General features: G+C 42.1%; 1 protein-coding gene across 3 annotated transcripts in view; it reads right to left on the reverse strand.

Moving 5' to 3' along the window:
* The window catches only part of si:zfos-2326c3.2 (mitogen-activated protein kinase kinase kinase kinase 4), a 94,920-nt gene that overhangs the window by 4,315 nt on the left and 75,771 nt on the right, over positions 1-14,834 (reverse strand). For all 3 annotated transcript variants that reach the window (XM_061725897.1, XM_061725898.1, XM_061725896.1), the window contains 8 exons: positions 14,746-14,830; positions 14,446-14,610; positions 13,130-13,232; positions 12,575-12,730; positions 11,815-11,958; positions 11,600-11,734; positions 11,350-11,450; positions 8,748-8,897 (listed from right to left, as the gene is read on the reverse strand). In XM_061725897.1, coding sequence (XP_061581881.1) covers positions 8,748-8,897; positions 11,350-11,450; positions 11,600-11,734; positions 11,815-11,958; positions 12,575-12,730; positions 13,130-13,232; positions 14,446-14,610; positions 14,746-14,830 — 1,039 coding nt within the window. The remainder of the gene's footprint in view (positions 1-8,747; positions 8,898-11,349; positions 11,451-11,599; positions 11,735-11,814; positions 11,959-12,574; positions 12,731-13,129; positions 13,233-14,445; positions 14,611-14,745; positions 14,831-14,834) is intronic.

The raw sequence follows: 14,834 nt of genomic DNA on the forward strand, positions 1-14,834 counted from the left end.
GTGTTGAAGGGGGAACCGCTTTCAACAGCGCCGAGGAAATAAATGTGAGAAAGAAAAATGTGTTGAACTAATGAAAACGGTAGGTGTGTGTGTGGGAAGAGGTGCACATCACAGCGAGGAGCAGTGTGTGTGTGTGTGTGTGTGTGTGTGGAGAGATGCTGCACAGAGAAGCGTCTGCCGGGACGCTTGACTGTGGAAGAAAGAGGAGGAAAAAAGGGGGAACGCAGGAGGCGATGGGAAGAAGAGAGTCCTCAGCAGCAGCAGCAGCAGTTTAAGGCACTGGTGTAGTCGGCAGCTGAGAGCAGCTCTCATATACCAGAGAGGGGGGGCAGGTCACACACACTCAGAGTTAATGATCTCAGAGAAGGAGGACAGCGGGAGGTATTTTTAGAGATGATTCTCTCCTCCTGTCTTTCCCTCTACCACTTCAACACCCATCCAAAAAGTAGAAAGTCTCTCACTTCGGGGGCAGTATGGTGTGTATGAGCTCATCATTGATCTCATTTCACAGCAGGTTTCTGCTAGAGAGCAACACTGTGATAAATGCATCAATGAAGCTCATTTTACTGACTGAACATGTCTTGAATGGTGGAATTAATGTTAATTTGTGACTGCGTTTACATGCAGTCAATAACCCTTTTTTAACCGGAATATTGGCAATAACCCGGTTTTGCACAGCCACGTAAACACCAATAACCCCTTTGAATAACCGGAATTTGCTCATATTCGGGTTTTGGGTTACTCCTTTTAAAACCCAAATATTCGGCCATATAAACGCCTAACGGAATATCCCGATCAATAGGAACATGAATTTGTTTTCTGCCTTTGTTCTGTTCACAAGGAATCCTGGTCTTTTGAGTCCAGGAAGTTCTTATAAACATGGAGAAACACAAGACCAGGAGGAGACTAATCACTTCATAAATGTAATGAAGGATATGAACATTTTGTCATTTGTAGACGGTAGAAAGTACCGGGATAGCCAGATTTACAAAAAGGTGAGCGAAAAGTTGTGCGAAGCAGCATTTGTAGGAACGCCAGACCAGATCAAGCTCCGCTGGAAGACGTTGAAAAAGGAGAACTACAGGGCCGAGAAATAAAACGGTACCAACGGAAATGAGGGGAATTGCGTCACGATGTTCTCCGTGCGTCGCTGGTTTGATCCAGATATCTCAAATGATTAATTACCATGTATACAGGGATAACCCTGTTTGCTCACGCATAGAAACAGAAACCCTCCTCAGATAGATGATTCAAGCAGAGAAACAGGGTTTCCTGCACCAGCCGCCCACTCAGCATCATATGTGTGCAGGGAGGCAGCAGAACCAACACCGTTACAGTCAGACACATGCACAACACAAACACTGATCACATGTATAACATAAACTCTGATCACATGCACAACACAAACACTGATCACATGTATAACATAAACTCTGATCACATGCACAACACAAACACTGATCACATGTATAACAGGCAGCAGGGTATCAGGACCGGACATGTCCTGGACTCCAGGCTTCCTCAGCTCTGACCAACACGTACAGCAGGATGTGTGAGGATCTTAGGCCATGTTAACACATAGCCGGGTATTTACAAAAACGGATATTTCCCCCTCTACGTTTTGAAAAATACCATCATTTACACTAACCCGCATAAACACCCTGTTAAGGTGCTATGAGCAGCCAAACCTACAGGGGGCAGTGTAACGAGAAGATAAAGTCATGCTAGCCAATCAGAATCCTGGAAAAAAACATCAACAAATGACACGAGTAACTTCCAGTTACTTCCAAGATGAACCAGAGTGTTTGGTTTGGAGTGACAGAGAAGTGGAGTTACTTTTAAGTGTGACTTTAGAATATAAAACAAGTAAAATACAAGAAAATATTGACAGTGGCCAAACAAATTGTAAACACAGGTCGCACACATGACGCTGGTGACGTTTCTGTCACATAATGAGACGTTCTGAAGCCTAAATGTCCGTTTCCCTCCGTTTACAAGCAAACGTGAAGACAGAGTTTTTGCAAATCTCCACTTTGGCTGGAGTTTTCAGAAATGATCGTTTTTGGTGACTTTGAGCTTCGTTTTCATGTAAACGAACAGCCAAAACGCATGAAAACACCACAGTTTTTGCTACGTGGAAACGGGGCATTAATGTGACGATGACTCACTGGAGTTCACAGGGAGCACTACCTGCCCACATGAGCTGAGCAGCGCGCTAAAAGCGACCTGCCCCACCTCTCATTCTACCTGCAGATTAAAAACCGTCATTTGCAACATTATTGGAAACAGCCAACGCTTGTACGCCACTGAAACTGAGAAACAAACAAACAAGGACACGTTTCATGATCATTACTGCAGTGTGTCCTGGTGAGATGTTGTTAGCGCGGGTTTCCTACATCACATGTAAGACTAGGTCACCTTGGTTGTAAAAAGCAGACCTTGATCAACGTGGAGTGGCTATTTGTCCTCCAGGTGAATTATTAAAATACTAGTATCAAACTATAATAAACTAAATCAAATCAAACAGCCACTGAGACACCTAGGGAGTGCATTTACGCAGGATATAACAATTGTCCAGGCAAAAAATTTAATTCTTGAGGTTTATTTCATTGGCAAACAAACAAACAAAGAACAATGGCCCTTTGCATTTGAAGTGAGCTCTCTTGCCCTGATAAAAACCATCTGCCCTCCCAGGTGCCTCACCTGTGTCTGCAGACCCCTATATGTAAACTGGGCTCCAGCTACCCAGTACCTTCAAAATAAAAGCATGGTTAAGTACCAAAATGAACTTAATCAATACTAAATATCATAAACAAACTAAAGGTGTGTTCCCAAAACTAAATCACAAAAACTAACTAAATACAGGGTTCATACACATTTTAACCAACAAATTTCCATGACTTTCCCATGACTTGGCAGCAAGTTTCCATGGCTATATATGACCTCTAAAACATCAATGTATGAATGAAATATAGGAATAAAACGATGTAAAAAGTCTCCACAGTGGAGATCTAATGACAATTATGGTTTAATACAATAACATTTGTTTAAACTAACTGATATACCAGCACTATGTTGCAGTATATGTTGTATAGTAATCTAATATAACTGTAATAACTGTAATAATAACCGATCTGCATGATGCGCAAGATGCTCCGCACAAGACTTTTCTATATGAAAATATTTATTTTTTTTTTTTTTAAAGGTTTTTTTGGGCTCTAGTGGCCCTTTATTGGAGATGCAGACTGGAAAGGGGTAGAGAGAGAGAACGGGGAAGACACGCAGCAAAGGTGCGCGGGCTGGATTTGAACCCGCGACCGCTGCAGGAGGAGGACTGTAGCCTCAGTATATGGCCCGCTGCTTAACCCACTGCGCCACCGAGCGGCCTATATGAAAATATTTATTGATAAATTTTAAATCTACATTATAGGCTGTTATTACTATATGTTATCATTAAGTGAGAAAAATAAATTCCATGACTTTTCCAAAACTTTTGGGGTGAACTTATGTTTCCAAAACTTTTCCAGGCCTTGAAAATGACATTTTCAAATTCCATGACTTTTCCAGGTTTATTCAAAATGTATGAACCCTGTAAATAATAAACGATTAAATAATGCAAAAGTGACAAATAGCTCCAACACAATGTATTAATAAAGGGTCACATGACTGCTTATGACTTCGTACACCAACACCAGCTGATCTGCAGTTCCTGTGAGACTTTCAAAACATTTATCTTATGAGCTCGTCTTCTCTTCAAAGCTCTACGATCAAATATTTTTTTTAAAAACAATGAAACCACCACACACAGCACATCCATCACTGTCCTCCGTGACAGAATCAGTCTCAGGTCCCACTAAAGTCAGTGAGATCAGACGGGATGCTGCAGGACACGTTCACCCTCTCAGCTTCTGCAACATCAACTATATTCAGACAGTAGTCAAATAAGGAAAAAAAGGGAAGTAATACATAAAAAGTCTGTAAAAAGTCTACTTCTCTCATGAAATATTAATTCAAGATAAAAAAAATGTACGCAACATTCGCACCTAGGCTTGTGGTCCTTAAAGGCACTAAAGTAGTATCACCCCTAACGGCCCCTCATGGCTGTTTGCACATCTAAAGATGAAGGCTCCCAGAGCCTCTCAAGACATAATAATATTGCACAGAAATACCAATAAACTGAAGCTTCTAAGTTGTCAGGAAAACCACAGCAGAGTGCAACTTGAGTGGAGGTGAAACGGACCACGCCGGAATGTGAACATGAGACGAGAGAGGGATGATGAAAGTGGAAAGACAATACAAATGTGGGGCCAAGAAAGCTAAGGATATTTAAAAAAACAACAACAATAGACTGAGCAGAAGAGAGTGTGGGAGGAAGACCAGAAGGAGGGACAGAGGAAGAGGCTGGGAGGAGGTGAAGAGAAGAAAGCCGGAGGAAGTGGCGGCTGGCGTCGGTCCACGGTGAGTGGGAGGGGGAGATATCCAGGACTGACTGGGGAGATAACAGCTGAATATGAAGTCAGCTTAAGCATAAAGAGTCAGAGTAATGTGAATATCATCCAGAGCCCGAGGTACTGAGAGACGTGAGTGAAGATGTGAGTGTCCCACACACAGCCGTCACTAAAATATTGTTGCTTCAGTTCCAACGTTACTTGTTATGATTATGTAAAAATGACAAAAAGATGGAGGTGGTCTTAAGACTAACTAAAGCCCTGGAGAAGAGGCTCACCTTTCATTTCTGCCTCAAACTCTCACGTATCTCAAGTACAATATTCACAATTGCTCAAAAGAAATCTGCTAACAGGAACAGTACTTTATATTTGTGAAGACGATATTCATGCTGATCATTCATGAGAAGGCGTAGGTAGGTACAGCCGGCAGTAATGAGAGCAAAGCCGTCAAAGCAATCAGAGCAATAAAACATTCAACTGCCATTATTTTCCCAGCGGTTCCAAAATATGGAAAAATGTTCAACTTTAACCATTTTTAAATAAGTGGAGCTGGAGCAGATTTCTGTGTGTTGGAGCCTGTGGTGGAGAGAGATCTGGTTGGTACAGGAAAAGACCAAGTAAGCAGTAAAATCATAATCTCTGGTTGTTTCAAAGTGCCTAAGTTCTGAGACATGAAAAACCCACTGCCCATGGAAATATGTACCACTAATATTCCCTGTTTTGCCTTCTTTGTAGACATAGTAGCAAGGCCTGCAGTGCAGTCCTATGTCTGACCAAGTAACAGTGGCCAACAAAACATCAAATACAATCTGAACCAACAGCAGGGCAGCGCTGGACATAGTGCTGCATCTGAAGCAATGGAAAATAGGCAGGAGGGTCCCCCCTTATGATCCAAGTCCTGGTCCAGGTTTCTTCCCCCCTAAAGGGGAGTTTTTCTTGCCACTGTTTGGTTTAAGGTTTTTCTCCCACTAGGAGAGTTTTTACCTGCCAATTTTTATGTAATAACTGCTCAGGGGTCATGATCTGGGTCTCTGGAAAGATCCTAGAGACAACTTCTGTTGTAAAAGACGCTATAGAAAGTGTCTGTCCCCAGATGCAATAAAAAGAACCCGACCGCATGGCTAACATAATCATTTATACTACAGGTGGTGATGGCGTGGTTTAGCCTTTGCCGCTCTGTGGTTGGCTGGTTCTAGGGGCTCGTCCCCTCGTCCAACCCCGTGACACCGGAAAAGGGAGAAAACTACATCCGGTGACACTGGAGGAGAAGAAACTACAACCCCCAGCAGCCTTTTGTCTTGGTCTCTCACATGTCTTTGTTTCGAACACGTGGTCCACCAAGCTATTCTAGATGAAAACTTATTAGCCACACTTATGACACAAAATAAAGTTGGCAGGTACATTAAATGCATTTAAAAGATGAGGAATAATTATTCAGACATGAATATTGTATTTGACATGAAATATGAAACTCTAGTGATCAATAACAAGATACACCAAAGAAAATGGATGACATGAAACATTACACTGCAAAAACTCAAAATCTTACCAGGAGTATTTGTCTTATTTCTAGTTAAAATGTCTCATTTTTAGTCAAAAAATCTCGAGAGTCAACAAAAAAACTAAATAACTTGTTATTTGACAATTTTCACCTATTTCAAGTAAATTTTCACTTGAAATAAGTAGAAAAATCTGCCAGTGGGAAAAGATTTATCTTCTCATTACAAGCAAAAAAAAATCTTGTTCCACTGGCAGATTTTTCTACTTATTTTAAAGGAGCTTGAGTCCGGATTGAGGCAGAATTTATGAAAAAAATTTGTATACGTTTTAAGTTTTCTAGTAATAATGTCAGATGAAGCGTTCCAAACCCAAAAGAATGAGCCCTCTAGTCTGTAGCGGAGCAGGCGGGGGGGCAGGGGGGGCGGCCGCCCCGGGCCCACTGCTCCGGGGGGGCCCACTCCGAAGAGGAAAAAAAAAAAAAAAAAAAAACTCCGAAAAGGAAAAAAAAAAGTGTTCTGAATAAAATAAGGAAAGTTGGACTGTATAAAACTTGTGTTCATAAGGATAAAGTTGTTTAAAAAATAAAAATTAAACAAATAGTCCCTTCTCCCCGTGTGTCTGCCTGTCGTGCACGGGTTCGCACGCGCATCTGTTTAAGGCTGATTTATGGTTCCGCGTTACACCAACACAGAACCTACGGCGTAGGGTGCGCGTCGCTGCGTACCCTTCGCCGTAGTAATGCGTCGAGCCAGTTCTCGCATCAGAGCCTTAACTCATGCTCATGAGTTTCAGCAGCTGAAGTTGATTAAAAACTCTCTCCAGGCTGCATGGATGAGACAGACTATCAAACCTCACCTTGCTCTCATTTGAGAGGGACTTCGCCATTGATGAGAGCAAGTTTATTGTGACCAAAAAGACGAGTCATTAAGAAATCCACTGCTGATGTTGCCAGATCTGACAGGTTCCAGCCCAAATGCAACGTAAAACCCACCGAAAAAATGAAAAACCAGCCCGAATCTTACATTCTCTGTTAAAACCATAAATTATGAAATGCGTAATACATTTCATCTTCACATTACTAAATAACCTAAAAAAAAGTTCAGGCTCCAAACAAAAACTACAATAAAATGGAGTAGATTAAATTAAATTATATTATCAGTGAGTTTATTGTGTAAAATTTCTACTTTTCTCTGCCATAATGGAAGCTTTTTTTTGTTAATAATTTCTCCTAAATATTAAGTAAAACCCAGGAAAAGCAGCCCAAATATATATTTTTTAGCCCAATTGGGCTGAAACCTGCCCAACCTGGCAACCTCACCTTGCTCTCAATCCAGAGAGATTTCTCCGTTGATGAGAGCAAAGTGATTGAAAGGTGAAGAACCGGCTGATGGTTCGGAAATAGTTCGGATTTGAAAAAGTTTTAAAATAAAAGTTTTTGCATTTTGGGTCGTTCAATACCCCCACCCCAAATGGAAATATTTTTTGTTGTGGTTCTCCGCCCACCGCTGGATGAAACCATCATTGATAAGCTGTCATAATATTAATTATTTCTGATGACATTGCCATAATGCTGAATATATGGCCTTTCATATATTGTTTGTTGCTGTTTGACCGCCGTGTCTGATTGTGTTAAATACATGTCGTCGTCGTGTAGGTTGAACACGTGTGTCTGAATTGTGCTACTTGATATCAGACATCTATGGCTAAGATGAAAACTTAGCCTTAAAAATAAATATATCCTCACGATAAGTCATAATTATGAGATAAAAAAGTCGAAATGATGAGATAGAAAGTCGAAATGATGACTTTTTATGTCATAATTATGACTTACCGTGGGGATATTTTTATTTTTAATTCTAAGATTTCATCTTATTTTTTTCTTTTACTGGCGGAAATGGGCTTCCATAGACATCACTGGATGTCATTTGATTTTTATCTCCAGTTTGATACTTATATCTTAAAGTCTGCATTAGGGTTATAATTAGGTTTGACATAATGACTGGTAAATCCATGGTGCTGAAACCTCATGTAAATGGTTCTGACCGTGTCGCTGCTGCTGTTGGAATTGTGGTTGGTTGGGCCTGATCTGTGGCATTTTTAGCGATTATGTTCTAACGGGGATGTTTAGGCCACAAGGGCCCATCTAGAATGCTTCGCCCCCCCTAGGCTGGGACCCCTGCTCCGCCCCTGCCTCTAGTGTATCTCTCCTTTGCCTTGAACAGGCTGTGTGCTGCAAAATGTGCTGCAATTCTGGGCTCGAATTTCCCACGCTGTCCTGGGGATGTGACGTCACATGACGCTGCATGCACGTTCTCCTCGTTCTCCCGTGCCGGCTTCACTGTTGGCTGCAGTACCCCCAACGGCCGTCGTGGTGAAGGGTGGCGCTAGAGAGTCTCATTTCTTAAAAGGAGCCTCAAGCTCCTTTAAGTGAAAATCTACTTGAAACAGGTGAAAATTGTTGTTTTTTCCAGTGATGAGTCTTGTGCGATGAGATTTGTTTGACTAAAAATTAGACATTTTAACTAGAAATAGACAAATATTCTTGTTAAGATTTTGAGTTTTTGCAATGTAGAAGATGGCATGGAAAAGGTACATTTCACTACTCTTACTACATATTAGAATCCCCCACCTCTTGATCTCACCAGAGATTAACAGACTGAACTATATAAACTAGACAACAATGGGATTCGTGACATCGTTTGGGAAAGCCTTTACCAGGAGCTTGGTCCTGGACTGTGAGGGGACAGGCTCATATCTGCATTTCTCTTGTGGTTCAACAGCAGGTTCTGACAGACTTACATGAGTGGGCAGGTAGAGATCGTAGGGCGTTCCTGAGTCCACGTCGATGGCATGGAAACCAGACAGAGAGCCATAAATGACCTTTAACCTCTGTCCCTCCTCAACTGTCAGGTCCACGGACATGGGTCTCTGGGGCAGGGACCTGAAGGACTGGAGATGTCACACAGTTAGACACGCTAACCACATTCACATTAACACACAAACAACAACAAACATTAGCCGTCTATTTCGAGACGCTCTACTCGCAGCTAATCAGCAACCGACTTTAACGATCCGGAGAGGCGTTGCATAACGACCCGCTATCACTTCCACGCGGTATATTTTTGGCCCTTTTCTAAGGAGACGGGGTTAAACTACACGGCACAGAAAAGAAGTAGCTCAGGCCACAGAGGACTGAAATAAATAGGACACATCTCAGCTGAGGACCTGCACATATGAGGCTGGCAGCCTGGACGCGTGGCCTCGTAGAGCTGCTTCACTCCCGTTTGGTTCAGCCTAGGCCCAGACTAAACAAGAACCAGCACAATAGTTTTTGGTGGTTTAAACAGACACATTGGGACGACTCTCACTGCAAAAGTCTGTAGGGAAGGATAGTTTTAGCTGCCGACACGTCAACAAGTGGAAAAAACACAAATTGCTTGTGTAAAAGATGAATAGTCAAGGGAATAGTCTACCATCGATAAACATGATCAGACACAAAAGGTTGAATGATTTCTTGGTAAAATGACTGCAGCAGATGAAAGGACCATCAATTAATCCGATAAAACTTACTTTTGCTTTATTAAAGCCCAAACAAGACATATTACCGTACTTGATTAGAAACAACCAATTTGTTTCTTTTATGAGAATAATTGACATTTATTTACATATTATGCAAACTAGTAAACAGTTTTTTAAATTTAACAATAAAAATAGATACAATTATTTTAAACTTAACATTTCCTGAAACATTACAAAAAAACCACAAACATATTCTTAAACAGTGCTTTTTAAATTGTGCAACTTCCCATTCAGAACCAACACGTTTCAACAGAAATGCTTGTCTGTGAACCGGAACCTTCATTTTTAATTTGAAATAATCCCACACCTTCAACATCTTCTTTCTCTTCCTCCTATTACTTTCACTTTGCTGTGTTTTCTCATTGGCCAAAACATGCTAGTTAGCATGTTGTGTCACATTATAAAGAACCGTGGGCTGCTCGGCCTGTGCACCTTTGCTGCATGTCATCCCCATTCTCTCTCTCTACCCACTTCCTGTCTGCAACTTCAATAAAGGGCCACTAGACCCCAAAAAAGTTTAAATGTATTTTTTATTTAAACGAGGCTTGGAGGCAGAGGAACATCCTCCATCATCTTTTGTAATCGAGGTACTCGAGGAATCATCAATCACCTAGTCCACACCGTGGAGCCTCTGGGGGCGTTAATATAATCTGGAGTTCAGTCGTTGAGGTCGAACTTCAGCAACAACTTCATTTGAACATTTTTGCTGAACAGAAGGCAGAAAGTGTCTGCTGGGGAATGATCGTCCCTCCTGAGTGGCGTGATGTTGGTGACCACGACGACAGACTTCACGGGGCTCAACGTCAAGGAGCTTCAGTGAGCATGAAACGCTTTCCCCACGTGGATCGGCCTCCACAGATGCTGGATAGTCCCTACTGGGGATTATGGGATGTTGCAGAGCAGGTAATTGACGGGCTTGGTGAAAGATGAAAGCATCTCTCAGCGTACGTACAGTTGAAACTGCTCGAGCTCACTGAAACAGGGCCACTGCAAATGTGCGCAATGCCAAAGAGTGAAATCTCTTGTTTGGAGGTTTCTGGATCAGGAAGTGTTTCCTGTTCTGTCTTCATGGACGGGACAAAGCAGGACTTTGAGATCATACTCTCACATGTCACTAAAGTTGCTTTCGTCAAGGAAATTATGACTAAATATCGTCGTCAACGAACCTTTATCACCTGAGGAAATCGATGTGACGATAACGATAATTAAATATATAATGCAATATCGTAGAGGAATAAAAACCAGACTAAAATGTAGATTACAAAATAAAAACTAAAATGTGTCTTAATTTCCGTTGACCAAAACGAGACGAGACGAAATACACAACAAACAACAAATCCTTAATATCCATTTTTTAGGTTGTTTCCTCTGGTTTAGTTCTGCTGCTGGGCGACGTCACGATACGCTTTCCTACATAGACATGGAAGAGAAAACCCAATGTGTCGTCGAAAAAGAAAAAGACGGGGAGAAATGTGGAAAAATACATATGTTGTAAACTCAAATTAGAGTCTTCTGTATCTGGAATGATTGTATTCTTGAGTCTATAAGGTAACAATAATATATAATAATAAGATAACCTTGTTTGAATTGTAAAATGGGTTTGGCTAAATACAATATTTGACTAAAACTAGACTAAAATGGACAATTCTGACTAAAATAAGACTAAAATGCTCAGACTTTTAGTCGACTGAAACTTGACACGACTAAAAGGAGAATGAACGTGACTGAAACTAATAAAAACTAAAATGATAGCTTGACCCAAAGACTAGATTCAAACTAAAACTGAATCAGGCTGCCAGAAACAAGCGTACATGTGACCAACCTTGAAGGCCATGAACTTGTGGTAGGGTTTGGGGGCCCAGGCGTAAACCTCCACAGCGTTCTTCAGTGCGATCACCAGGAACTTGATCTTCTCGTAGCGTACTGAGGAAACACAAGATGGACAAAGGTGCTAAAACATGAAACCCAATCAATCCACTGCTAACAAACTCCTTAGCTCCGTTATATTGTTTAGCACCTAAACCTATAAAACCAGTTGTTGTGGTTGATGTGTGTCAGCGATGCCCACTCACCCACTTTGTAGTGCACGCAGCCCTCCAGGTCCCCCACGGAGGTCCAGCCCTGTCTCTTCTCCACCTCCGGCTCATTGTGCAGGATCTTGTTCCTCAGCCAGGACAGGTAGTACAGACGCAGCTTGTTCTTTTTACCTGCAGAGAGCCAGCCAACGCTAGTACAGTGGAAGTTCTCATGTGTTTGGTTGTTCTGAATGTTCTCAACCTGCCAGTACCTGATATGGTGATGAGGACGTTGAGTCCCTCCAGGACGTCCATCTGCTGGAACCGCCGTCTGCTGATGAGCGAGTAAACCTTCCCCTGACCGCTCCGGTCCAGCAGCCACAGGCCGTTCTCTGTCCCCACCAGGAGGTTCACACCTGCACGACCACATACACATTCCTCCATTAAATACAGAACAATGCATCCGTGTGCACGGCCCTACAGCAGACCGCACCAGGAGATTTACACACATTCAGAGAGTATACACACATTTAGACAGATTTAGACACATTCAGAGAGTTTAGACACATTTAGACAGATTTAGACACATTTATAGAGTTTAGACACATTTAGACACATTTAGAGACACATTTAGACAGTTTTAGACACATTCAGAGAGTTTAGACACATTTAGACAGATTTAGACACATTCAGAGAGTTTAGACACATTTAGACAGATTTAGACACATTTATAGAGTTTAGACACATTTAGACACATTTAGAGACACATTTAGACAGTTTTAGACACATTCAGAGAGTTTAGACACATTTAGACAGATTTAGACAGTTTTAGACACATTTAGAGAGTTTAGACACATTTAGACAGATTTAGACAGTTTTAGACACATTTAGAGAGTTTAGACACATTTAGACAGTTTTAGACACATTTAGACAGATTTAGACAGTTAATACCAAAAACAAAGCATAGCATGCAATTATTCCACATAAATCATATTAAAACAGAAAATATAAGAACAATATACATCTGCATACCCCATAATCCGGCACAGAGGACCTCGGCGTTGAACTTCTTCTTGTATTTGCGGATCTCCGGAGTGTCGCTCTGCGGGCGGATGTTGGTCGGGTTCACGTTCACCACCGAGCCCTTCCTGTGGTTCTCTCTTTTGAGTGGTTCACCCTTACTGCCCGCTGCAACACAACACGCCCCAAACAAACATGTAGTCTGGTCTCGTCCCACTACAGCCGCAATAACACTTTACACCCTAATTAATACATCTAAAAAAACATCAAATATTCCTTGTTATATGAGGTTCTGGGTGAAGACTGCTGAACAAAATGTGCAGCTGCGCCGTTACAAATCTGACCTGTGTTGCACCTTTTTTCACTTCACTATCCTGTCTAAAATGAATAACTGAAATATGTGCAAAGTGCAGGTGACAGGGAGCAGACATGGCGTTGTGCTCCACACAGACACAAACAGAAACCAGCAGCATTGTCGATCCATTTGCAGCCTTGCATGCTGCCTTGTTTTCAAGTGTATCCCACCTGCAAGTAGAACATGTAGCGTTTATGTGTAAATGTACTCACTGGGGCTCTGAGGTGGTGATGAGATGGGGATTAATCTTGGGTCGATGAAGGGCAGGAAGGAGGAGGATGAAGAGGAGCTTTTGTAAGTAGGGCTGCTCATGGCCTGAGGGCGAGGACACCACATGGTCATTTTATGCCGTTGCTTCATAACCTCAGGTTTTCATTCAACACACAGAAAGTCAGCCATTGCACTTCAGATTATCTTTATATTGTGTCCCATAATAACATGCGACAAAGTGATAGAAACAAACCTATGTTTTGGTATAGGAATGTAGCTAAGAATCAGTGGTTTGGCATGAGGACGTATGAGATGTATGAGTGTTTGAGCAGCTGCAGGACTGCAGAACCAGCAGGACGGGCGGTGAGACTGAGCTGGTCTGATGTTTACGTGAGGCAGCACTGCCCCCTGCTGGACAAACCAAACTAATGCAGCACGTTTACAGGAGCCTTGTCTGACCCGGGGACCAGAACGATGCTTTCTCCACCAGACTTAACACATCAGACGTGTGGCTCGCTGCACACTTTCACTGCATTTCAAACTAAATGCTAGAGGTTCGATTCCCCGCCTCACAGTTTGCTGAATCCCACATTGCCCTCATGTGTTCATCCGTCTATGATGCTTGAATGAGAGGGAAAGAGCACTAGCTTAATAGAGAAATATCCCTGTGTATTTGTTTTTCTAGAGATTATGATGCCGTACAAACGTGAGTGTGGATGGGTGAATGTGGGGTAGGCCTGTGTTGAAAAAATCGATTTTCCAATTCTAAATCGATTCTCATATTAATTCCTAAAAATCGATTCATATGTCTGAAGATCGATTTTTTTTTTCATCATTACATTACAACTTTTGATATTTTTTTGTTTATGCCCAAAAAAGGAATTTTTTGTTGGACACAAGAATAACTGGTTCCATGTTTTTGCCTTTAAATATGTTTAAAGGTATGAAAACATTAAAGTTTTCAGTTATATTTGCATAAATTGTCTATATTTCATTACTTTTTATACTGTCTTGTGTTACATTTGCATAAAATGCTACGAAACAAATTCTCAAAAATTAAAAACCGAAATAGAACAAAAATGGAAAAAAGTTCAAACGGAATGTGGGAAAAAATAAAACCGATTTCATACGTCTCTGTTTGCTGCCCTGGAATCGATCCTCAGCCCTAATGTGGGGTGTCATGATACGCGTTTTGAGTTCTCAACGGGTCTAGAAAAATGCTCCATTTACCAGACCGTGGCATAAACTGGATTGGAAGTGCGACTCGTCACAGAAAGAATTCCCTTCCCGTGTGTGTTGTTATTTGAGTTGAACTCACATGCAGATCGTGGAGCGTGGGGGACCCCGGGGTCGAGGGGGACAGCGGGTAGCCGAAGTCAAGTGCTCTCTGCTGACTCAGCGCGTCGTGAGTGGGACTGGAGGACGAGGTTTTCTGTAAGAGGTCCGGCAGCAGGTACGTATCATCCGAACAGAAGCGGGAAATCTGCAACACCACCCACAGAACACACGACAATTAGATGCTGCACAAGCAGCAACTTGACAGCAGTGGTAACCCTAAACTTTGTGTTCCTCTAGCGTAGGACGGCCTGGTGTCTGCAGGTCTGTGTGTGCCAGGCACCTGGTTGAGATTGTGGTGGGGCTGCAGGATGATGCCGTCGGGCATTCCTCGGAAGTACTTCCCTTTCCCGTTGCACAGCCCAGACCTGG

Source organism: Cololabis saira, chromosome 7, assembly GCF_033807715.1.
Source record: "Cololabis saira isolate AMF1-May2022 chromosome 7, fColSai1.1, whole genome shotgun sequence".
NCBI lineage: Eukaryota > Metazoa > Chordata > Actinopteri > Beloniformes > Belonidae > Cololabis > Cololabis saira.